We start from the raw sequence: 25,668 nt of genomic DNA on the forward strand, positions 1-25,668 counted from the left end.
CCACGGGACGGCTAAGAGGAGCCTAATCCCGCGTGCACGGGAAGGGCTCAAGTAGGCTCGTGCTCGCGGGGAGCTCGCCGGACGCATCTGTGGCGCGCGACACTACACACACTTTGTGTCTCTGTCTCTCTGAAGGTGCATTCAGGTGCCGTGGTTTACCGGGTTGACCTCAACACACCTCTTTACCTGCACGTTTGTCGAAGCCTGAGGAGCACAGGTGAGATTTATTTTTGGTTGCATTCACGCTCACTCTGCGCCACAGTGGTTTCACGTCTGATTTTTATGTTTTGGGTGTCCTTTTACATCTGTGTTTGTATTTTTAGTCAAATCTTGATCATTTTGCATCTCATTTTGTGGTTGTCTCATTTTTAGTTATTTCTCACTTTAAATTTAAGCAATTTACCTTATTTCTAAAGTTATTTTGGCCTTTTTTATGCTGTTCTTTTACAGGTGCTAGTGGAGAGGAAAACGATTTACACTTGGTACGTATGGCTGATACAATCACGTTTTAAAATACACAAGCTCAAACGTGCTCAACCTGCTCATTAGTGTAATGGCACACATAACAATATAACACATTTTCCTGAATATAGACTTATTCTGGTTGTTACTTTTAATGCTAAATTATATAATTTAAAAGTTTGGCAAACACAGTTAAGTTCAAAAGTAACATTATTGTTTGGTTAAGCTCTTGTGAAACCAAAGTCTTTGAAGTCTTTAATATGTCAATGCCCCCTTTCAGTCACATGGCACCTTACATGACACACAACTCTACACTAAACGTATTTCAACATAATCAGGAATGTCATGTGTCCACAACCAGATTATTCATCACGTCTGGACCTTCAAAAAAAAAAGAAAATCCCCGCGTGTGTGAATGTGTGTGATGACAGACGCCTCCTCCACATGTCCATTCAGGACGAACAGTGGACTGCAGTGTTTCCTCTGTTAACAGAGACCGCAGTGACTCCTTTCCCTGAAATAACCGCCACTGTTCCCAGTCTTACACATGGGCATTCAAATCACACCAGAAAGTCGTACAAAACAACGTCTCGTTTATTCTCCCTCTGCCACAGGAGATGATTTTTACAGACTGTACATGAAAAATAAAAAAAACAACAAAATATCTGATTCATACATTTGTCTTTAGATGGTGAGATCCATCCACAAAACACCTCACACACCACACACACATCCACGCACACACACACACACACACTCTTCATCCTTCTTTGACATGTTAGCAGTTATTTACCGTATTTCACTGTATTGACTGTGTTCCTACAGCTGGACCTGGTTGCTCATCTCATGTGTTACTTTTATATCAATGTAAGCAAAGCATCTTTTTTTTTCCTTTTTTTTGTTTTTTTAAAACAATAATTACCTGGAAATTTCTTCCTCTGGTAAGTGAAATAGATTCTAGGCTTCACCATGATGTCTTAGCGCCACGCGAAGACATCATGGTGTCAGAGACTCATTAAACCAAAGCTGAAACTCTTATCTCCTTTCAGTGGGGTCAGAAATAAATGATTAAATCAAACACGTATAAAAACTATGTTTTGTATAGAAAAAATATGATGATATAAAATACAATGTGTATGTTACTATATTCAGGTTGCCAAAAGGAGGAACTAAACAAAGACCGTCGGCCATTTTTGGCGAGAATCTTCATTTGGATTAAATAAATAAAAATAGCACGAGAGGATGGACCTGGAGCTAAGCTGAACTTGATATGCTTAATTGATTACGCATCGGCTTTCACATCAACTCAGGCCAATTAATGAGCAGACATCTACTGAAGCGAGACCCTAATCCAATAATCGAAGCCAACATCCACAAACGACACCAGCAACTTTTAAAAGCAAACTTTTCTCTTCTCCTTTACAACTGAATCTGCTTGTTTGACTGCGGCTGCGATGCTGTTGTGTTACTTCCCCTTGATTAGAGGTGTCTCACCAATACAGCAGCACTGCAACAGTTTATCTGCATACGGCTCCCACTCACAACAGTGAGGAATTAATGCACACACCATGAATCTAAAAGTCAGATCACAGTTCAGTTTCCATCATAAAAAAAAAAAGTCCAACATACAAAAATGCTATGAGCATGTGTTGTTGCCATCTGTAGGCTCTGTGAGCTGTACATGTTTGAAATACTAGGGGACAAATTTAAAATTTAAATTAAATAGCTCCTAAATCAGCATGGCTTGAGAGGTCACTTCAAAATACGCATACACGCCTTGACCATTCAGCATCAGAGCTTCAGTAGTAACATAAAATGCTTCATGCTGAATCTTGCAAAATGTCGCCAGACTGTGTAACATAACTGAATACGAGGCACCCATTATTAACTTTATCTTAGTGTCACTGCTGCCATGTTTTAACACGTTGAACAGCATCTGGATCACTGTAAATGTGTGTTGGCGGTGCGTCTACTATGCGTTCAACGTCCTCCAGCTGAACACGGTCGATTTAGAAAAAAGATCTGAGACTGGTCATAAAAACGTCATTTCACATATCTGAATTTGTCAAGATATTTTGAAATAAAAAAACAAACATGTAAAAATTGACAAGTTTTGTTCTTTCTATAAACAACTTCTCACTGTACATATGATTGTGCTTTTGAACACACACCTGCACAGTCCAGCTGTAACGCTCCGAGGGTCACACATGACTTCACATACGCGGTTTTGTTTCTGTCTCTGCGGTCCGCTTCCCCCCCCCCCATCATCGTCTCCAGTAGCAACCATATCTGCGTGTTGCCATGACATCACACTGCCTCCGAGTCCACGTGGTTCGTTGGACACGAACAGGACCAGCTGGAAACATTTGAAGTGCCTCTGATGCTTGCAGTAACAGCTTAATGCCTTGGCTGGTTTTGTCAGCAATAAATAAATAAATACTTGAGGGGTCAGGTGCACGAGAAAAAAGTCAGGTCTGAGCACGCTCCGTGACCCGAGTCTGATCCCTGAACTGTGCTGTGCTGGCGGGACACAGGTTGTTCCTATGGCGTTCAGTCTATCCGGTTCCCACAAATGGTGAAGCGGTCGATTTCCAGCAAGTCTTTCTTGGGTGTTCTGGGTTTGAGTCCGTCTCCATCCAGTCCAGTGTCGGTGTTGATGATTTTATCATCGTCCTCCTCGTCTGGCGTCGTCAGGAATGTGTCTGAGTCACTGTTTGGGAGTGTGGGAGCAGCGCTTTCTGCTACGTTGGTGGGCTGAGAAACGTCTGATGCCAGGGATACACCTCCCTTGTCAGGTGTGGGTTCTGTTGGAGAAGGAGAGAGCAGAGAGTTTGTACAAAGAATGAAACAGAAATAACTCAATTAAGCAAATCAGGAATAGATGGAATTGTTATGTAAAAGTTTTCCAGTGCCCAATGTTCATCCAACAAGTGAAACAGTCAGAGTATACAAATTACAAATTACATACACTTTTTGGTATATTTTTCAAACATAATTTATAAATTTCTGTTCCTTTTGAGCATCAATCTCTCACAAAGCAACACTTCAGATGTTTCTGTTTGGTGATAGAAATCAGTGAAAAAGTAAGAATGTTCATAACGAGGCCCAATTAAAACTCCCAGTTCCTCTAGACCCTTTCACAGCCTACATCACTGTGATGTCACAACGTTAGCTGAAGGCAATCAGAGGGAAGCCTGAGGCAAACACAGTCAGTGTCAACTGGGAAAGTGTCGTGTTGCTGTATTTTTTGGGGCCAAAAGCAAAAATACCAACTTGAAGTTAGTCGTAGACAATTTTGGCTGAACGAGATTAAAAGAAAGGATTGGAGACAACACTGTTTGTAGCACGCATTTGATATCAGGTAAGATCAATATCTAAATATATTTAGATGTTAAGTTAATACTTATTTGGAGGATTCTTGATACTAATGATGCTAATGCTAACTGTGAGCTAATGCAGAGTTAGTTGCGTGTTTCGGAGGTGTCCAAGCAGAAGTTGCATTTACTACTTTACCCTCCACAGTGGTTCCGCTTAGTTCTTGTAATATTTTTGTGACAGAGGCTTCACTTGATTAAGTGTAGGGGTCGGTGAATGTAGTCCCATCAGTCAGCATCAACTTTTTAAATAACACTCAGTCTTGGAATGAGTGTATTTGTGTATTCGTTGACAAAACAATCCGTTAAAAGATGCTAATCGCCGTTTACAGGCCACAGCGTTTGAAATCCTTTGCCTCCAGCTAAGCCCCGCCCCTCAAAAAACATCACAGTGTTTACAAGCTGTGAAGGGGTCTATAAGAAGATTTAAATTTAAATTACCCTATACAGGTTAATTATTTGAAAGGTTTAAATCTCAAGGGAGCGGAGCATAAAATTGCCATTGTAGCCAGCGAAGAACAATATATGCAATACATATATTCAACTGCCGAGCCCTCATGGAGACAGACAGCGAGTGATCTACCTTGCTGTGGTGAAGTGTGAACATGTTTGGTCCGGTGAGCTCTGGAGTTTGCACGGCTTGACACGACAGAGGGCGGAGGGTTGAAGAGCTTTTCTTCCATGTTGGCCTCTTTGACAAACACACACGATGTTCCGAGCAGAACGATACTGTTCAGCACCTTCAGCGTGATCATCCTGAGCACAAAGAGACACACAAAACATGTCTGAATACAAGTCTGAAAACAAAAACAAGCATGAGTGAAAAACACTGAATACGTATGTTCAAGAATTACCCCAAATAAAACAGCAGCACACACATAAAGGAGAGCGAACCCTGGATCTTCACTGAGCTGGTCACGACTCTGATCAGCTGAAAACAAAACCATGTCATCAGAGTTATTCTCTATACGCAGGAAACATTAGAACATAAAGAGTTTCAGCAACAGTGGATAAACTCAGAAAGAATAACTGACCAGCAGCGCTAAAGGAAGAGGGATGAAGCCCATTCTTCTGGACACCGAGTCACTGTAGTCTGTGTAAGCCTGGGGACGGATTTAACACGTTATGAGCATCAACAAGTAGCACAACTCAGACAATAACATGTTTAATCAAATTATGAAACATAATTAACAATTAGCAGCATCGTTACCTCATGTTACTGTGAGACCATATAAACTTAACAGTGATGTAGCCTTTTTATTTACATGGTGATAATCGATGGGTGTTTTGTGGATAAAGCTGCACGAATGTATTAAACAAAATGTTTTATTAACCGTCTTGTTTTTTGCTCCTAGATGTTCTTCATTTTGGTTAGTTGAGCTGATGTAAACTATGAAAATCAAACCATATGAAGTTTGGTGGAGTCACAGCTGAATTATGAACTTCTCTGACTCACATTTTTCTGTCGACTGCTGACCAGGTCAAAGGCAAGGCTGGCTCTGTATTCCCCATACACCTGAGAAATGACAGAGTAACACAACAATTCATCAGTCAGTGACACATCTCAAATACATACACAGTGAATAGAGAGCATCTACAGTGTAATGACAATATGTAATAAGCGTTAATAACTTTATCTTCCCATTATAAGCACAATAAGAGCCAAATATATAACGTCAGTATAAAAAAGACTGTGCTCTTGTGGATTAAACGAGGACCAGCGTGGATTCTTTGCATGAACACTAACAACACGAGTGAGGTTTGTGTGATTAGCTTTCACAGTTTAGAGATGCAGGGGGGTAATCCCTTCCAGTGGGGGTTGGTCTCTGTTACATAACCCTGGTTCCAACTTCTTGAAAGAAATTCAAGGGGAAGACAGCGCACGAAGGCAGGAGGTGTGAAGTTAATACGGCCAGAATGAAATGTGAGATAATAGCTCAGCAGACTGACAGAGGACAGTGGAGAGTGGGTGGGTGGACAGCGTGAAAGAGAAAGGGAGGAAAAAGAGACAATGAAGGATCTGGCGTAGGTTGGTGAATTAGGAGGATCAAATATCTTGGATATGATCATAACTTAAAGCCTAGTTATGAGATTGTTCCTGAGCTTCTTGAGCATCTCGCAGCTCAGACTTGTGTCAAACAAACAAACCAATCTAAAGAGCGCCAATAACTAAGGACTCCTCAGCAATCTCCCCCTTATTACTAAGAACTTGGGTAGCTTCATTTTGCCGCCTCCCAGTGAAAGTGACTCGTAGCCTGAACGGTGAAGAGGTGCGTATAACGTAGTGATTTAAAGCGCACGCCATTTTAAACCCCTAACAGGAAAGGCAAGAAACTACCAACACTGGTACCTTGAAATGGTTCCCACAGTTTGAATTGTGAAGCCTTTTGTTTTAATGAATGTGTCTTGCCATTTAAAATGCAGCAATGGAATTAAGGGTTTAGGCTCTGGTGGTGGCGCTCAGTCGTATTTCGAGATGTCCTGACGCGATCATTCAATGCATCGATATCGGCTTAAGCGAAGATCAAAATCCAAACATTATGTAACTGTGCTCTGTTGTGTCTGCTAATTTAATTTGCGTTGCACTGCTCTCCAACACCAACTGTGCGCCCTTTGGTACGAGTCTGTTTTCACATACAGGTGACGATGAAGGCGTAAATGTGTAAAAGATGTAAATGTTAATGTTCAGTTGGTGCATTTTTAAAGATCAGTCTATTATCCAACTAGCGGTGCCTCACCTATAGTCCGTCACTTTCACATGTTGTCTTCATCAGCAGTCATTAAATAATTAATCTAATCCTGTTAAATTGTTGTTCCTTGGCTATTGTCTAATTACAGCGCTCTCTACAGGCTGTGTTTGAACTGAAGCAGGGGACCATTACCTAATAATGATTCACCTCTACCCATTAATATCCAAATATTTCCCTGGCATTCAACACTGTAGACATATAAACTCATATAAGCTTTTTTTATTTAAAAAAGGTTCTTACACATGTTTTACCCAAACAGTGTGTATTAAGTCCTAACTCATTATTAAACTACCCAACACTTTGTACATAAAAAGGATCAGGGCTGGTTTAATGCCTTCTAGTACTAGTAGTTAATTCGTTTTGCCAGATTATGTTGTGCTGTTTGTGGATGACTATCTCTTGCCATACTTTAGACACTGACCACAAATTAATAGCTTGTAAAAGTACACAGAGAGAACTCACATCAGCGCTGATGTCGTTGAATTTGGTGATGAATGCGTGCTTGACAACGTCCACGGCGACCTCAGAGGCTATCACCATGACCACGTCAGGAAACAGCACCCACAAGTGGTCTAAAATCAAAACATATCAAATGTCAAAGGCTAATCAGTGTTACTATTTCGTACAAGACAAAGACTGAGTCAGAGAAATGAACTCCTGGGCTGCACTGAAAGGATCTGGGAATGTACCTGTTCAGGGAATGTACATGTATTTATGTGACAATATGACAATCATATCCCACTATTTGCAAAGCACTGCATTAGTTACCCGGGTTCCATGAAAACTGCTCCATGTTTCTCAGACAGACGATGAGCAGGAGGATGTAGTTGGTGAACCTCTCTTTTATGTCTGCGGGAAATAAACAAATCAATCCCGGATTAACCTACTTTGTGCTCACTGCTGCTGAGCACGATTCCAGAAATTCACCTTACATTCAACCGTAGTACAAGGTACAAAACATTGCCAACAACAGAAAAAAAAATGTGATTTTTGTGGAACATATCTGGCTGTATGTTACAAATAATTCACCACTTACCGCTATTTGACATCTGGAAAAGGTTGTTCTTTTCAAACTTCTTGAATACACTTCCTTTGATCTCCACAAACTGCAAAAAATATCACGGCTGAACTTTCTGCTGCAGGAATAAAATACTGTTTGATGTTAAAATGCATTGTACTCACGTTGTTTGACATCATTATGGTGAGTAGAGACTTGTTGTGGGAGTTGAAGGCTACATTGAGAGTTGTGGCCTGTACCATGATGAGGATGGCATGAAGGACTAGATAAACACATACTAAGGAAAAACACACTCGGAGGACGACAGTAAAAAAAAACAACAACATACAGCTGATTGTAATATTTACCAGTTTGCGGCAAGGTAGGACACAGGAAGTAAAGTGGATAGGAAGTGACATCACTCATAAGGAGGGAGAGGGGAGTTTACAAATCAGAGACACAGCTGAAAAAATAAGTGAGAGGACGAAAGTTCAAACGAAGGAAAAAAAAAGGAGGGTGAAGCAGAAATAGTGTGAGAAGTGAAACAAGGAGAGGAAGGAAAAGAAACCAGAACTGGGATAAAGAGCTGATAAACGGAGTGAACTGGAGGTGGCACGTTAAAGGATTGATTTAAGGAGAAGAGGATTGAGCTCCGTTAAACAGGCAGACAGTCTCAGGCCTGTTTGGAATCAGCAAACCCCCCCCCACCCCCCTCCTATTCTGCAGGCTTCTCCATCTGGCTGCCAAAATCATCTCTCCCCAACTCACTACGCACCAAACATTCACTCTACTCCCACATCACATCACACACCACACACACACACACACACACACGCACGCACACACGCACACACACACACACACACACACACACACACACACACACACCCTCGTGAACTGAACTGCACTCTACACACACTCACGTTCATCTTCATGAACTGGATTGAACTCTAACCTAAACACACACACACACACTCACTGATTACTAAAGGACTTATTGAGCCGTTTTGTTCATAATTTTGCTTGAGAATTAACTTTTACTTTCATGATAATCTTAATTTGGTTGAACTTGAGGTGAATTGCTTGTTGATATATATTTGTTTGAAATGTGACTGATCTGAGAACTGAAGCTGTAATGAACCTTTGGTGCACTTTAAACTGATTTTGGTTTTGGTTTCCTTGTGGTGTTAATTTTGTAGGGAGGCGATAGCTGTTTTTTTTTTTTTTTTAACTTACCTCTCCAATTATCTACATAAATATAAAACTAGAAATTATCTTTCTGACAGTGTGAATCCTGTCTGGTGCCCACCATTCATATACTTAATTATTTTAAAAAACTAAAATCTGGTGCACATGATGTGTACTGATGGGAAACTGAAATTACCATATTGCTACTTCAATGCCACCACACTAATAGTGTACTAGTAATTTAATTTCTCAGAACACAGGAGGTGCTGATCTTTGGTGTTTTAACGTGTTATTTCTAATCTGAATTAACGACACACAAAGGAAGGAGATCACTGCAGCTGCAAACCAGAAAGTTTCTGAGAGGTAAAATTACTGCTGCCAGTGGAGTCTGGTGGCTTTTAGACGGCATAGCTCTGCACATTCTACAATATCAGGATTATTTTTTATAAACCTCCAGTCTGATGACAAGGTACAGTGGTCACAATATTGTAAAAAATGGCACACATTTAAGTTTTTAAAGAGGGCCTTGTTTCAAACGTTTGATTCTACAATCACAGGTTTTCTCAGAGAGGATACAGACGTAGAGCACGGCCATTAAGAAGTGGGGGATCACACCTATGTGCGCTCTCTTCTTCTCCTTAGGCTCTGTGGCGGTCCAGTACAAAGCATCCAGGATGTCTTGGCCGAATGACGAGAACAGACGGTCGGCCACCTGACGACGCAAAGGGGAAGGGTGACTGACTGCACAGCATCATCGGTGAATGGATCAGTTAAAAAGACTATCAAGCGTTATCTGGATGTACCTCTAACATGTTGTAGATGATGTAGAGTTTGATCACAGACTGTCCCCTGATGAGGTGGTACATCATGGAGTAATCCACGTAGCTCATCATTGAGTAACACAGCACCATGATGAAGCCTTTCAGCACATCACACACCTGGGCGGGCTGGAGCAAGCGGGAGCCCCTACACCACAATCACGAATTGTGGATAGTGACGGAAGAGAACAGCACAGAGAACAAGAACAGAACGCGGTTTATTAAAATCTGTTGAGTCTGTATCTGAACAAAATCCGACAGAGCTCTACCGCCCTCCAGAGGATGAGGTGAGTGCTGCACTGTTGTCAAATTTGTGAAGATATTCACGTAATTTGTATGAATTTTAATCACTTTCTGTCACAACTATAAAACACGAGAGAAGACGAGTGCGTCTTCATTTGCTCGGGTTATGAAACCACAAACAGGAAAACTACAGATACCACTTAAAAGGTGTTTGCACCCCTCAGAACTTTCTACAATCTCTACACCAGACAAGTCCTGACAGTAAACAAAGAGAACTCCAAAAACAAGATGCATAATAGTATGAGAGGTCAGAAAGTGTAACTTCTAAGCAACTAAAGCTGCTGAATGTTAATGTTCATGAATTTACCATCAAGAGACCACTGGAATACAATGGTGTGCATTGCAGGGTGGTGAAAACAAAGCTACTCCTCTGCAAAAAGAACATTTCTGTCCATCTGCCGTTTGATCAACATCACGTGGACGAGTCAGAAGAAAATATTTTGAGGACAAATGAGACCAAAGTAGAATTATTTGGTTTAAATGAGAAGCTCATGTTTGGAGATTTAAAAAAAAAAAAATGTATTTCAACATCATAACCTCATCTTATCCATGAAACGTGGGGTTGTTTATGTCCTTGTTTGTGTCTCTTTTGCTGCATCTGGGCCAGGAGGGCCCGTCATCACTGAATTCTGAATTATACCAGCGAATTATAAAAGAAAATATAGGGACATCTGTTCAGGGGCTGAATCTTAAGAGAAACTGGGTCATGCAGCAAGAAAAAGAGACCAAGAATACAAGTTGTTTTACAAAAGACAAAAGGTTAAACAACAGAGCAGAACAAAATTAATGTTTCGGGAATGGTCAAGATGTTAATCCAACAGAGATGTTGTTGAAGGGCTGGAAGCAAACAGTTCATGTGAGGAATCCCACTAATATCTCAGAACTGATGCGGTCCAAGACTGAGGAATGGGCTAAAATCCCTCCTGGCCGCTGTAGACAAAGTTACTGGCAGACATTTAGTTGCTATTATTGCTGCACAACGGGGTCACTAATAAATAAAAAAATACTCAAAATAAGGTGTTTTTGTTTCATTGGATACTCTTTGTCTTCAGGACTTGAAGATGACTTGACAAACCAGTTATTAACAGGCAGGATGACTGATAATATAAATAACTTCAGGCTAACTTTTAGAGCAACAGCGTACGTTGATACTAACAAATATAATCTCTGCAATAAATATAACCATCTGATGTTGATTTAAATCTTTTAGGATTTTGTGCCTTATCAATAACTAGTCAAATGTCAACTTATAGTGAGAAGGTTAAGAAATTAATTTAAATACGCCTCCCTAATACCTAAACATACACTGTACGTTACCTGAGGCCACAGCACGGCACCGTGAAGAGACGTAAAAGGGCCAGAATGACCCTGAGGGGCAACAAGGTGAACACATAGAGGAAAGCGTCCAGGCAGAGGAAGAAGCCAAATGTCATCAACTAAATAAAAAAAAAGGAGAAAGGAAAAGCACATCAATTGATCTGTGAATAGGTCTTAATATTTGTCTAAATTAAATGTCAAACGTGTGTTTACCTTCTCCAGCTCTTTGGGGATACGGAGGCAGGTGTAGACCCTCTCTCTGCGCTCCGTGTATTTGGCCTCATTGTGTTCGAGGAAATAGCCTCTGGTGAGTTCAGTGGTTATAAATCTGACCAGAGACAGGTCTGGATGTGCACAAGAACAGAGAGGAAGGATACAAATGAGTATTACAAATGAAACTAATCATTTATTAAGCTTTTCGTTGAGCTCGGTCAGCTGGCTTGATAAGCTTTACCTTCCAATGATCTCTCTGCCCACATAACTTTGAGATTAGCAGTGGTCGTTTGCATGTGCGAGCTATTTTATGTTCACATTCACCAAACTCGATTACAACAGAATTAGCTACACTAAGACCAAAACCATGCGCACAAACTTGCTGCTACTAAAAACCCGTTCCACAAGATGACACCTTGAAGTTAGAAAGTGATTTGAAGGATTTGCTCCCCATGCCACAAGAGCACCCGTAAGCTTCAGAATAAGTTGCCTGTTCATATATTACATTCCTAATTTTCCCCAAGCAGTGCACATTTAGGTCATCGTATGTGCTAAGGGCTTTGTTCACTGATCTTACTTCTTATGACTTTTTTTTCTTTCTTAATTTTATCCAGATAAAATCAGTCACCTGAGAGCTGAGCCAAGAGTCCTTTTCATCAATGCTCACATCAACTCTAAAGGGGATTATTCAGTCTCCTGTGTTCCTTGTGTGTCTGCTGCTCAATCATAGTTGTATTATGCTCGTGGAGGTCAGCGTAATCTAACATCTACCAGTACAAGACATTTTACATGTATTTTTGTGGGCCTGGAGGAGTTTTACCGGTCAGAGTTATTCTTTAACCGTTGACTTTATTTCCCCGACAGACTATAGTTCAGAAGCTGTGTGCGTTTACAAGGCAAAAGGGCTCAAACAAAAGCCAGATTGGGTTGCATTATGAAATTACACGCTCTGCTGCATTAAAAGGTAAAGTCAATAAATTGTGTAAAGAAAATGAAACATGGCTGAATTCCATTAAGGTGGTTAATGTAGAAGACACTCATCTAACCTAATCTCCTACTATAATGTCCAAGCATGTCTATTGTAAAAAAATGCACAATCTAGCATATGGACAGTAGTGTCTATATACTTCTGGTCTCATACAACATGTATCCACTGAAGAGCACTCCAGACTGCGCCTGCGCAAAGAACAGCACGTCTACTTTGACAGAGAAGCAAACTGGCCTCGGACCTCTCTGCAGGACTATCACACTGTCATAACTCACATGCATATAACGTAAATTAGGAGACTGGCGTCACTTTAGCATAGCTCAGTGTTCAACTATTGGTGGCGCAGGAGGTAACATTAACGTTAGCCTCGTCCACAGATCAAGTGCAAACTCGGAGAAGCGGCTAAAGCTGCACAGGCTCAACAGACTCACACTTTATTTCAGCTGCGTGAACATGCACCGCCACAAAGGCATTATCTAACCCCCAAACAAATCAAATAAATAAAACAGTCACTTCAGCAGCTAGGTAGCCCTGTCAAACCGGGGGCCGGTGGCTGTGGAGACGAAGCTAGCCCTCACCTGACAGGTTGCGTTTCTTGCTCTTGCTGCCGCCATTTTTATCGTTGAACCCCAAAGTCTCCGTGAGTCCGTCTTTCTCCTTGTTCTTCTCTGTCGTGGCAGCTGTTCGGTCTCTCTCCCTGCCCTCCTTCTCTTTCTCTTTCTCCTCTCCCGGACCTGTCGACAGCGAATCCGCCATCTTCACCAAACCTCAGCCTCAGCCGCTGCCTGGGAGACTGACAACTGCGTCACACGCTCGGACGTACTCTGACGCACTCACGCACAGTGTTTTAGCCAACTGACCAGCAGGTGTCTCCAAAACGTCCGGCGCATTTCACAACAACAGACCAACGACTATATAAAAATGAATACAGTAAATATGCACAACCTAGAGTTAAATTGAATTAAAATGATAAATATGCTAAAGCAGAGTCTCAACCTAATCACTTATAGTCTTTAGACCTGCTGTACTGAATCTAATGTGTATACACAGGCATAGACACAACAGTTTAACAGGGTCCTACAACCAATAATGTATCAATATACCAATATATACACCGATCAGGCATAACATTATGACCACCTCCCTAATATTGTACTGGTCCCACTTATGCCTATTATCCCAGTTGTGACTCATCAGAAAATAGACATGGGCAGCTCCACCAGGTTCTGCAACAGCAGACATCAGACTGTTGAACTCTTGAACTCATAACTGGACTTGAACTCTTAACTAGACTCTACTCCACACAGTTCTGTACATAACTGAACATACTTTTTTATACTGTTATTCTCTGCACTGATATTTTGCAGTGTTAAACATTTTTTGCACTATGATACATGTCACCCTATCCATCTACATCTACATACATTTGTAATTTTATTACATTTTTCCTGAGCCACATGCAACGAAATTTCATTCTGTATACACCATGTGCATATAGAACGACAATAAAGTTAGTCTAAGTGTAAGTCTAAGTCTTCTGAGGGTGTGCTGTGGTATCTGGTAACAGGATGTTGTTAGTGGGGGCCTTTGGGTCCTATGAGTTGAGGGGAGGGGGCCCTGTGGATCATTCCACAGATACTTGATCAGTTTGGGATCTAGTACATTTGGAGGCCATGTCAACGCTGTTTTTCATGTGTTTTTGAGTTGTTCCTAAACAGTTTTGTGTCTGGTCTGGTCTAGGTGGGTGGTATATGTATAAGTAACATCCATATGAATGCCAGGTCTAAAGGTTTGCCAGCAGAACATTGTATTGTCACAAGATGGTCAATGTTATTTACTGATTACAATATTGCAACATGAATTTCAAAATGTAGGAGCTGATTATGTTGATTATTTACACCTAAATTTGTGGAAGTGTGAGATGTCATCATATTGCCGTATTACTCATATTGTTGTATTGTATGTTTCAGATTGTGTTTTAAATGTTTATGATTCATGTAAGTCCTTAAATATAAGAGAGGCAGCCTATATGTGACTGCTCACATATATGGGGGCATACTATTGAAGAAGTGTTAGAGTCTATGTAGATAAACAGCCATTAATAAGTGGAGCTGTCAAAAAGCGTAATGGTCTAAGCTGACCTTTAGGATTTCATGATTAACCACATTTGTCATTCTGACATCATTAAACGCTCTTACATGATTTTACGACTGTAGATGCCTCTTTAAGGTCACCAATTAGATTTCTGCATTCAAAGGCCACGTTGCAAAGGTTAATTCATCCCACGAATAAAGAGAAGTGTGTGTGATAGAGAGGGAGCAGAAACCAGGCGCCCGGGACGGGGATAGAGTTTCTCCCGGTAAGGGATCCCTTTGACCGTCATAGGTTCAGTTTCTCCCAACCTGTGACACACACGGCCATAACGTGCAACATCTCGCTTTTTTAGGTCGATGATGATCATTTTTCCTTTTTTAAACCGTGGAATAAACTCATGGTGGTCGCCGAGCGTGCCCCGCGGTCGCTACCCGGCCTCGTGTTACCTTCTTCGGGGCACCATGGGCTCGTAAGATGCCTTCTCTGTGGAAACGGATAACATTCTCGGTGGCCTCGGTGCTCTGCGTCGGCTCGGTGGTCCTCTTGGTGGTGGCACTGTCCACGGAGCGGTGGGTTACCGGACGCATCTTGTGCAAAACTGGCGCGGAGTTAGTGAATGCGTCTCACCCTGAACTGGAGCAGTTCATCGGGGATATTTACTACGGTTTGTTCCAGGGGGGCAAGACCAAGAACTGCGGGCTGGGGAACAGGCGCTCCAAAATCTACAGTAAGTTACAGCCTGCACGCTCTTCACCAGACTGCAATGGAGTCCTTGGGTGTAATCATGACCAAAATAAGAAAAGCCATTATGCAATAGCCTAAATATCTTTCAAACAAAGCGAGCGGATGTAAAGTTTACTGCAACATCCTCTGATGAAATCTAATTTCGTTTCATTTTTGTTTATTTTAAGCCATAACGTTGGTGGAGGAAATATTCAGGTCCTTAGTGAAATAAAATTAGCAATACTCCACTACAAATTGCATTAAAAATGTTGCAAACATTATTAGTTAAATGTATTTACAACGTAGAAGCAGCAGTTTGTGCTAATTTGGATATTCATACCTTTCTGTGGATAGGAAGTGTCCAAAAAATGTTGTCTTGAATATAACTAGTGATTAATTTTTGCATTCAAATCACACAGTGGAGTGAAAACAGAGGTATAATATATAGGATAAGACGGTTGTATGAAACAGAAACACTCAACTAAACTGTTTTCAAGATAATGATAATAATAATAATAATTTATTAGCCATTATTAAAGAAAGTTGAGGTGATGTTGAAACCCTAACCTTTTATTTGGACATAACCCATGGTGGATTTTCATTATTTCTTAATACATCATTATTATTATCAAATAAACAAAATGTTTGTTCTTACAGGTTTAAGTTTTAGTTTTTGTGAGGTGTATGTACAATGCAGAAAGTATTGCCACATTGTGCTCTCAAACTTAGTGCAAACTCACTTAAATCTTTTCTCCACAATACCTTCAAAATTCAGGGGAATATATGCTAAAAGTTTTAGTATTTAGGCTAAAGGTTTTTGACTTAAAGGTTGTCACATTTGATTACACATCTGATAAATGCCTCACGTAAAGTTGTTCAATTCCATAAATGACGGAATTGAACAACTCCATCCATGACCTCAGTTACCACCTCAGTCAAGCTCACACTGCTGACTGCTGCTTGAGTGTGTCTTCTTTTTGTCTGCCCTGCCATAGTTTTTCCAAAGCTTGTGAAGACATTGAATGGTGGGCTTCACGTGATGGTGATTCTTTTCCTGCTGGTGGCCGTGGGCTTCGCGTTGGTCAGTCTTTCTTTCTGCATTTACAATGCACGCAAGGTTCCCTACCAGAGCATTAAAGGGCACAAGGGACTCTATCTGTGGAACTTCATCGCTGGTATGTGGAGACATCTGTGTGTGTGTCTCCGTCTGCACGCATCTAATAACTTGTCCTCTCAGTATTTCCTCCAGTCCCTCTTGTGTGGTTTTCATTCCTCTCCCAGAATATTTGGCCTCTCTGATTTCCCTCCTCCTCTGTTTCCAGCTCTTTTCGGGACGCTGGGCGTTCTGTGTTTCCTGGCTGCAGTCCGACACCACGGTCTGTCCGAGCGGGTGGCAAACTATCGGGAGAACCTCTTTGTCCTCGTTGTCTTGGACGACAGTCTGGACTGGTCTTTCTGGCTGGGCGTGGGCAGCATCACGACTCACTTTGCTGTCTGTGGAGTGGTCGCCATGAGTCGGATCAAGCTGCCCAAACCAGAGATCAAGAAACCTGAAGCACCCACTGTCTCTGCTGTGGACCTGCTTTACTGAGAGACTGGTTGGGGAGAATTTCCATCAGTGATGTCTGACACTGGGCAAACACAAAGGCTGAAAACACAGCGAAATAGTGCCAGTGACTTTTCTAGGCTTTGTTCACTTAAAGGTTCATTGCAGGCTCAATCACAGACTCTCTGAGCTTCTGTCCTCGAGTCTGGGCAGGAAGTTCAGGTAACTAAGTGACACTTACTAACTAGTAGTGTTTCTTGAGAACATTACTAATGAAATCAACACAAAACAGAGGACACATGCCCAATTATGAGCTTCCAACACTTTCAGATTAAATGTCCAGTCAGATAAGTATTTGAATGGACACTCTGATGCACATGATGTCTACTCAACAGCATTTGGTTCAAACAAACAAACAAAAAAATCATCTGAAGAAGGGGACAAAACTCAAGATGAGAAACAAACAAACAAGCAAACAAACAAAAAAACGGCATAGTAAAAGATATAATAGTAAGGAATAGCAATGCTAATGGACAATATAAAGAAAGAGAAGGACAATGTCAAGAATGTAAAGCACAAATACATTAAATGCATAACATCATAGGTTTCAGGCACAAATATGTAAAAACAAAGTTTGGAGTGAAAATAATGAATCAAAGAAGACAAGAAGAGAGATTTACGTGTCCAAGTCCAGATGGAGGCTGGACCCCTGCAAAGAAAACACACATGATTTTCTGTTTGAACGGCTGAGACACAGTGAAAATGTCCAAAAATGTCAGGCTGCCTCCTGATATTTTACTCTCAAGTTACGCCAAGTAGTTGCAGATGTGCGTCAGCAAAGGACAAGAAAGTGGAGTTTCTGCTTTGCATCCTGACAGAGACAGAATGTGGACGGGTCAGACTTGTAACTTCCGTTCTTGGTTACTCCAGTCAAAACCAAACTTAAGTCCTCAGACACTGTCACAAGTGACAGAAGATGCTGAGACAAGATGAAAACCAAATGTTTGTTTTCTGTTTCTGTGTTGTCTGACATTTGCAGAGGCAAAAGAAGACTGAACAAACTGGAAAGACCTCTGAGCTTCCACTCCAAACTAAACCTCCTGCAGTGTATATCAGTTGCAATGTAGTAACTTATGTAAATATATGAGCAATGAGTTTTTTCCAATATGTTTATGGAATGTCACTTCAAAATGTCACTTTACAACCTACTGGACCAAGTAAAACCAGAATGAAGTCTGAAGTATTTGGTACAAGGCATTTCTGCAGCATCTTAAGTCTTTTGGTTTCATTTTTTATTTTTGCATGATTATCTTTGATCCATTTAAATATCTTTTCAAGGTGAATAAACTAATGCATAACCCAGCATAAGTGGGAAAGTTTTTTTTCCTTTATGATATGACATATACACAGGTCTGTATGCAGGTCACTATTAAAAGATTTTTGTGCATTTCACCGAGTTAACTGCATGACTACTTACTGATTTTCTTCTGCTTCTTCCCATTCAGAGAAACTTTGGTTCAGTCCAACCAATTCCTCTTTGCTGCATAGATAAGACACCAAATAAACATTTGGTTACAAAAACACATGCCCTCTGCTTATTTTTCAATTGCATGACCTTATAAGTCCCTGTAGATTTGTTCTTCTTCAACACATTCAAAATAAGGCTGACTTGATCTCAGATGTCAGTTAACTGGACTTTCATTGATGTGTGTGGTTTAAATAGAGTTAATTAGTACAGGTCATTAAGTATATTTTATGTGCAGCATATATAGTTGTGTTATATTTGTAGAGTTTGTACACCATTTTAATAGCATGAGGCCTAGTTCTGTAAAACAGGATGATAATAATAAGAAGAAATCAACTTCTTACGTAGAGACTTTTATTATGGGATTCAGCAACTGGCTGTTTTTCTGCTGCCTCAACAAAAGATTAAAAACGATATAAAGCGCATTTCTACTTAAACCTGTGTATAAAGCCGGCTCTTGTCTGTGGCAGTCCAAATCTGCCAAGAATTAATTACATCCTTGTAAATATCAATCGATTTAGCAGAATATTTATTTTAAACATGCGGTTTCATGTATTTCTATCTGTCGCTAGGTGGCGACAAAGGCCCGTCTTTGTCGCCTGTCTGTGACGAAATAACAACGCGACGCACTGAGGTCGTTTGCCTTCCTTTTGCACATGTGAGGTAAGCGACCTTTAAGCAACCGAAGCAGTGTTTCATTTCGTCTTCATTTATGTCCAGTCGGTGACAATGCTTCTCGTGAGGAGAGCCGTACAGACGGCGGCGAGGACAAATCACTGCAGGTCTTTTTCCACCTCTCAGACTCACCTGAACGAGAGAAAAGTGAGTAGACTTCACATTGGCTGACTAACAACACACTGAGTTACATCAGTGACTCATGCACACTTCGCACTGTGTGTCAGAGGGTCTAATCCATCTGAGTTTGTGCTGTGTGTTGGCTCTTGAGAGCATCAGTGTGTGGGCGTGTTTGTCTCTGAGTGTTTCAGCCTCTCTGCATCGTTTGTGTCCTCCGTAACAGACTGCTGTGTTCATCATGTGTGTCTTCAGGGTCTGGTGCTGGGAGTGTTTGAGAAGGAGGGAGAGGAGGGCAGCCTTCTCCTGACAGAGGCGGCAGAAGGTTTTGATAAAACTCTGTCTGGAAAACTGTCAGAACTGCTGAAAATGTGAGTCTCTGCAAACTGACAGTGTTGATTTCAGAAAACAGTCCTCAGTTTATTAGCTTCTCCAATGCAAACCTAACTCAGTAGCAGCCCTGCAAGAAACACACCATTTATTTTTTTTATTTTTTTGGTTTGTTTAATGGGTACATACACCAATCAGCCATCACATGATGCTCAATGACTGGTCAATTGAATCTTGACTCCAGTCGGTGTGTTTATTATATATAGTATGCAGGAAGTAGTAAACATCAATGTTTAGTTGATGGTAAAAGCAGGACAAATGAACAACTGGAAGAATCCAAGCGGCTCTAACAAGAAGAAATTTGATGCCAAGGGACCAGTTTTAAATGTAATCTGGATCAAAATTATCCGAATATGGAAATCTCTTTTTTTTTTCTCTTCAGGATCAGTTAATCCATCTTAGTTTTATTCTGTTTTTTTTTTTCAAAACAACATTGGATTGGATCCCCCTGATCCAGATACACAGTTTTCAAGATTAGGTAGAAGAGCCTACATGGAGTCACTTTGTGTTTCTTATTTTAAGACACAAAAACACAAAAACAACATAAACATCCACTTCCATTTATATATATTTTTTACGACCTTGGGCCATAACAAAATAATAATAAAAAAATACATCATCTTACATTTAAGATGGGGGGGGGGTCCAATAGTTAACAAAATAAAGAATGTTTTGCGTTAATCTGAGAAGGACAGACCAGCATTTTCAAGATGTATAATATATTTATTTTTGTTTGTTATTGAAATCTTTTGGGGTGATTATTTCATGGGGACATGTTTTTTTTTTTTTTTTAACTTTACTATACTGAAAGGCTTAATTGGTAGCCTATGTCTACTTTATCTACTTTATCACTGTAATAGTTGAACAAGTCAAGTGCAAAATATGAGTACAAGTATATACACTAAGTGACCAGTTTTAAAGTTTTATTACATTTTTCTCCTGAAATCCTCTTTTGGGATCAGGATAACCCTGCTTTTTTGGATCAAAGTTTTCCAAATCCAGCTGAAAAGTTTTGAACAACACAAACTGTAGGTTTGATCCAGATTAAGCCTAGGATTGGATTAAATGATCTAATCCGATTTCAGATTCATTCTGTCCCTTTTGAACAGCCCATTTTCAAAATTTGATCCAATCCAATGACCAAGATCCGATCAGATTACCTTTGAACAACTGGTCCTAGAAGATTGAATCAGAGCATCTTCCAAACTATAGTGTTACTGGTCTGCTTCCGAAATGGTGCAAAGAAGGAAAAGGTGTGAACCAAAATGTGGTGGACAGTTAATGCTCATATATGGACATGGAGATCAATGGCTGGCCCCTGTGGTCTGATCATACGGACAAGCTACTTTAGCTTTAATATCTGAAAAAAATATAGAACTCTGGTTCTAGTAAAAAGATGTCAGAGCACACACTGTTTCACAGTTTGGTTTGTAAGGAGGTGCAGACCAACCAGGGTGTCCACGATGACCCCAGTCCACTTTTGGACTGGACATAACTGGACAACAGAGTGATGGAACAAGGTGGTCTGGTCTGATGTATCACATTTTCTTTAACATGATGTGGTTGCCTGGTTGCATAAGCGTAGTGTAGCTAGGCAACACATGGCACCACCAGTGTTTTTCACCTCACAGGTTGATGGTTTTAATGTTGTGGCTGATTGTATAGTCATGTCCTGCAACTCAGCTATAGCAACACGCTGCATGACTAAAGGGTTAGCTTATATTGTTAACTTAGTCCTTTTCATAGAACTAAATTTCATCATTGTTACATTTGATGTAGTCTATTTACCTGTTGTCATCAATTCACAGTTGAATCAACACCTCTTCAGAGTTCATTCTTCACTCTAAACACACCAAACAATCTGCAGCCAAGATCCTGTTACTCTCCTTTTACTGGAGTTTTGTGATCATCTTCTCTTCATCACCTTCTGTTTTCCATCTCTGCATCTGTTTGAAATTCATTTTTAGAAAGTTAAAACAGTGTTGTTTGTTGTGTTGTTAATATTCTAATAAGTGTGTTACTACTCCATACCAGACGTACCCTGTGTCTGACTAACTTATTTCAGATCAGTGGCCATTCTGTCGACTGTTTTGCTGATAAACTCTTGTTTTGTTTCCTCCAGATCTGGACCTGTGCTCAAAAAAGGAAAAAGCAGAATATTTTATGGGATTCACAAGGTAACCAGGTGTGACATTAGCTTCATAAGCCCCTCACATGTGACGACTTTACAGTGACCTCCCCCGTGTCATCCCCAGGACTTCCCCTGTGTGGCAGTAGTGGGGCTGGGTAAACACAATGCTGGTGTTTGTGGGCTGGAGAACTGGGACACCAGCAAGGAGAACATCAGGCAGGCAGTGTCGGGTAAAGGACGTTCCTTTATTTTCACGTGGGTTTATATTAATTTGTGGCTAATTTGTGTATTTCTCTCTGCGTGTTCAGCCGGCTGCCGGCTACTTCAGGACCTGGAGGTGAAACACGTGGAGGTGGACGGTTGTGGAAACAACCAGGCGGCGGCAGAAGGTGCCACTCTGGGTTTGTTTCAGTACGACCAACTCAAATCCAAGAAGAAGACCAAAGTAACGACACAGCTTCACGGCAGGTAGAGCAACAAACTGGAGGTTATTAAGTTTAAAGTTGATGTACAACGAGCAGTAACAGTTTCTCTCTGTGTGTTCTTAGTGCTGACAAAGTGGGCTGGGAGAAAGGAGTTATGTATGGCGAAGGCCAAAACCTGGCCCGACTTCTCATGGAAGCTCCGGCCAATCACATAACTCCTACTGCTTTTGCCAACACCATCGAAGAGAAACTAGCTCCACACTCTGAGCGAGTCACAATTAAGAAGAGGTTGGTGCTTACTTCATCGTTAATCATCATCACTGCTGTTCATTTAGCCAGAAAGCTATATATATATATACACACAGTGTAAACATTTGTCATTTGTATTGTTGGTCAGCTGGAATAAGTGAAACTAAGACATGAAGTATTTTAATTTTTACCTTGTGTACTTGTTCTGTGTGTGTCTGTGTGTCTGACAACGTGTTGCTGTGAGACACCCGTTTGATCAAACTGTGACCTATGTTATTTCCTTGTTAGACACCTATGTTCTTGTGTTAGAACAGCTTGCCTTCATGAAATATGTATAAATTGAACATTTTTGAACATTTAGCTCTAATTTATAGTGAATCACTAATAGTAATTTATCTGGAAAATTAATTCCCTCCTCTGCTCCAACATCATAACTTTGTATGAACGTAGTATCTGATCAACACCTTGAGGGAATTTCTTCAAACTCGAGGATGTGCTGATTAAAACTTGGGTGTTGAAAGGTCTCTGTGATCTCACAAATACACATTTGTAATAATTATGACAAGATTAACACTGATCATCTGGATATAAGGGCACTTAGTCAGTATGTGTCGTATATTAAGAAGCATGTAAACACTGGGCAACGGGAAGAATTTCAGCAACTTTGAGAAGGACTAAATTTGAATGTCTAGACGACTGTGCCAATGCTTCTCTAAAACTGTTCCAGTCTGCTTTAGTCAGTACCAATCAAATGTTTTCGAAGAAGTAGTGAGCTGGCGAGAGATTCACGGGCTGCCAGGGTTCACTGAGGGAATCTGCTCAGCAGTTACCCGTAAACCAGAAAACTATTAGACCCACTCTCACATAATGTGACTAACTAACTTATCACTGAATAATAAATAAATAAATCTTTTTTGCAGATCCCAGGCTTGGATAGAGGAGCAGCAGATGGGAGCCTTCCTTAGTGTGTCTAAAGGATCAGAGGAGCCCCCTGTCTTCCTGGAGCTACATTACAACGGTTCAGCTGAAAGTAAGCAGCAACCGCTGCTGCTGGTGGGCAAAGGCATCACATTTGACAGGTAAACGATGACGTCACACTTTCTGCACTTCCATTACCCCTAGAAATGTACGAAACCTAAATATCGCGATAAAAAACTGGTAGTGAAAACACCTACATTTCAAAAAAACTCGCAAGAACACTTTTATGTCCTATGAGGTGATATTTCAGAGATATTGATATAAGAGTGTATTGCAAAAGTGCAATGGAAACACTTTTTCTGCACTTCCCCATCACCGACGTTCTCGGAGATGATGCAGGAGGTCATGTGACCAGTTAATTTGAAGTCCATTTCCTCAAGGTGAAGTCTCGCGGGACAAGTTTTTTGGTGGATTGCTGGATATTGCAAAATGAGAGTAACAGTTAATTTGTGACACACTTTTCAATGGAAACACGTACAAAGAACAATTGTAGCTTAGTGAAATTTCAGAAATATCGCTTTTAGCGAAGGGGTAATGGAAATGCAGCTGGTGTCCATTATAAACATCTAATGAAACATTTTATTAAAACAATGCGGCGCTCTTGTCTGTGTCTGCAGTGGAGGTATTTCTCTGAAGCCCTCGCTTTCTATGGACGCAATGAGAGCAGATATGGGCGGAGCCGCCACCGTGTGCGCGGCCATCGTCACGGCAGCGGCTCTGAAGCTGCCGGTCAACATCATCGGTGAGCTTCTTCATCCAACACCATTTGTTTTCTTTCATGCTTGGTGCACAGACGAGCGCCGTCACATCTGACTAACTAATACACTCAGGTCTGGCCCCGCTGTGTGAGAACATGCCCAGCGGAAAGGCGACCAAACCAGGCGACGTTGTCACGGCCAAGAACGGAAAAACTATTCAGGTGGGTGGTGAAAGGTGATGAGTTCAAACAGCTGCCAGAGTGTGCTTGTATAGATGAAAAGGTTTTATTGTTATGCTATGTTCAGGTTGATAACACAGATGCAGAGGGCAGACTGATCCTCGCTGATGCTCTCTGTTATGGACACGCCTTCAACCCCAAAGCCATTGTCAATGTTGCTACGCTAACAGGTGGGAAGTAATTTATTTATGCATTCACATAAAATTTACATCACGTTAGTAGATTTTTAATTTTCTAGTTGAATCTTCAATCATGAAGCTAATTTTCAATATGATGAAAGGTTGCTTCTTCTGTCTCTTAAGGTGCAATGGATGTAGCTCTCGGCTCGGCGGCAACAGGAGTATTTACAAATTCTGACTGGCTCTGGGAGCAGCTGCACAAGGTACAGCCGATACACAACAAACACAGTGTCTCAGCCTCCCAGCTCCTCTGTTGACATATGCGTGATTGCGTGTGTGTGTGTGTGTGTGTGTGTATGTGTAGGCCAGTGTTGTGACAGGTGACAGAGTGTGGCGGATGCCTCTGTTCCAGCACTACACCCAACAGGTGACTGACAGCCAGCTGGCCGACCTCAACAACATCGGCAAGTACAGCCGGTACGTAGCTTTGTAACCACGCAGCATACCCTCGAGTCTCTTCAAGGCTCTGATTCCTGGTATCTGACTGGTGTCTGTTGATTTGTCCCTAGTTCTGGTGGTGCCTGCACAGCAGCTGCTTTCCTGAGGGAGTTTGTCACAGCTCCTCACTGGGCTCATCTGGACATTGCTGGTGTGATGAGTAACAAAGATGAAGTTCCTTACTTGAGGAAAGGCATGTCCGGACGACCAACACGTACGTTGGTGGAGTTTGCTGCCGGGCTGGCCCACAGTGACTGAGAGATGTACAGAAAATCTGATCAGACGCTTGGGAATAACTCTTCTAGTGAGATTCAAATATGACAACGACGGAGAGCTATACGTCAAGGGTCAACGTCCATCTATATTTGAACAGTTCCTTGGAAGAACTGATAATAGAAAGATAAAAAATAAATATTCTGTAAAGTTTTTAGGCTTTGTGTAATTCCCCTTTCTGTCCCAAAAACTGGTTGTGAGTTATTAATACTTAGTCATTTATATGTTACATAAATGAATTGGTAAATAAAACGTATTTAATAAATGCTGGGGTAATGGTGTGATAATTTAATGTCTCGTCCCAAACTCACATCCAATAAGATGCCGCTTTAACATCGTCCACTCTTCGTTTATTGTAATTTGAACAAGACTTTGAAACTTGGACTGGCTGCATGGATTTTCTCCACAGGATCAGCACAAGCAAACCAAGCCATTGTTTTGGGCCCCATGGATAAAAAATGAGCAGAGGAGCTCGCAGATGGAAACCTCTTGACATATTCTGCAATAAAAAAAAACACAGAATATGCGGTCACATATTTCATAATCCTCTTTAGGGGTCCTCTTCTATCTATCCCAAG

General features: G+C 41.1%; 3 protein-coding genes and 1 long non-coding RNA gene across 4 annotated transcripts; 3 read left to right on the forward strand and 1 right to left on the reverse strand.

The window, feature by feature from the left end:
* The first annotated feature begins 78 nt into the window (after positions 1-78).
* Positions 79-1,341, forward strand: LOC125003963. Its single transcript, XR_007112295.1, has 2 exons — positions 79-217; positions 451-1,341. It is a non-coding gene; the product is annotated as an uncharacterized LOC125003963 (long non-coding RNA).
* tapt1b (transmembrane anterior posterior transformation 1b) lies at positions 1,039-13,212 on the reverse strand. Its single transcript, XM_047578238.1, has 14 exons — positions 12,989-13,212; positions 11,423-11,553; positions 11,210-11,328; positions 9,575-9,737; positions 9,348-9,483; positions 7,769-7,866; positions 7,623-7,692; positions 7,355-7,435; positions 7,049-7,158; positions 5,293-5,352; positions 4,871-4,939; positions 4,691-4,767; positions 4,420-4,592; positions 1,039-3,266 (listed from the first exon to the last, which is right to left on the reverse strand). Exons 1-14 carry the CDS (start codon positions 13,164-13,166, stop codon positions 3,013-3,015), a joined length of 1,719 nt encoding a protein of 572 aa, XP_047434194.1. The 5' UTR covers positions 13,167-13,212; the 3' UTR covers positions 1,039-3,012.
* A 1,514-nt stretch (positions 13,213-14,726) lies between these two features.
* On the forward strand, positions 14,727-18,356 carry clrn2 (clarin 2). The gene is made up of 3 exons (XM_047578876.1): positions 14,727-15,231; positions 16,223-16,402; positions 16,550-18,356. The coding sequence occupies exons 1-3, from the start codon at positions 14,979-14,981 to the stop codon at positions 16,816-16,818; spliced, it is 702 nt and encodes a 233-aa protein (XP_047434832.1). The 5' UTR covers positions 14,727-14,978; the 3' UTR covers positions 16,819-18,356.
* A 560-nt stretch (positions 18,357-18,916) lies between these two features.
* On the forward strand, positions 18,917-25,355 carry lap3 (leucine aminopeptidase 3). The gene is made up of 13 exons (XM_047578460.1): positions 18,917-19,120; positions 19,346-19,461; positions 21,603-21,657; positions 21,736-21,841; positions 21,920-22,079; positions 22,160-22,324; positions 23,206-23,364; positions 23,881-24,005; positions 24,094-24,182; positions 24,268-24,370; positions 24,503-24,582; positions 24,684-24,796; positions 24,889-25,355. The coding sequence occupies exons 1-13, from the start codon at positions 19,028-19,030 to the stop codon at positions 25,073-25,075; spliced, it is 1,551 nt and encodes a 516-aa protein (XP_047434416.1). The 5' UTR covers positions 18,917-19,027; the 3' UTR covers positions 25,076-25,355.
* Positions 25,356-25,668: the final 313 nt, after the last annotated feature.

The sequence above is a fragment of the Mugil cephalus genome, chromosome 2, assembly GCF_022458985.1.
Source record: "Mugil cephalus isolate CIBA_MC_2020 chromosome 2, CIBA_Mcephalus_1.1, whole genome shotgun sequence".
In the NCBI taxonomy this organism is placed as follows: domain Eukaryota; kingdom Metazoa; phylum Chordata; class Actinopteri; order Mugiliformes; family Mugilidae; genus Mugil; species Mugil cephalus.

Bases quoted from the DNA above. Each gene is read 5' to 3' on its own strand.
- tapt1b (XM_047578238.1), bottom strand. From the start codon at position 13,166: ATGGCGGATTCGCTGTCGACAGGTCCGGGAGAGGAGAAAGAGAAAGAG. The intron at 4,940-5,292 runs GTGAGTCAGAGA...ATCCGTCCCCAG, and splicing joins TCAGCAGTCGACAGAAAAAT to GCTTACACAGACTACAGTGA. The intron at 4,768-4,870 runs GTCAGTTATTCT...TTTTGTTTTCAG, and splicing joins CTCTTCCTTTAGCGCTGCTG to CTGATCAGAGTCGTGACCAG.
- clrn2 (XM_047578876.1), top strand. From the start codon at position 14,979: ATGCCTTCTCTGTGGAAACGGATAACATTCTCGGTGGCCTCGGTGCTC. The intron at 15,232-16,222 runs GTAAGTTACAGC...GCCCTGCCATAG, and splicing joins CAGGCGCTCCAAAATCTACA to TTTTTCCAAAGCTTGTGAAG. The intron at 16,403-16,549 runs GTATGTGGAGAC...CTCTGTTTCCAG, and splicing joins TCTGTGGAACTTCATCGCTG to CTCTTTTCGGGACGCTGGGC.
- lap3 (XM_047578460.1), top strand. From the start codon at position 19,028: ATGCTTCTCGTGAGGAGAGCCGTACAGACGGCGGCGAGGACAAATCAC. The intron at 19,462-21,602 runs GTGAGTCTCTGC...TGTTTCCTCCAG, and splicing joins CTGTCAGAACTGCTGAAAAT to ATCTGGACCTGTGCTCAAAA. The intron at 24,371-24,502 runs GTGGGAAGTAAT...CTGTCTCTTAAG, and splicing joins CAATGTTGCTACGCTAACAG to GTGCAATGGATGTAGCTCTC.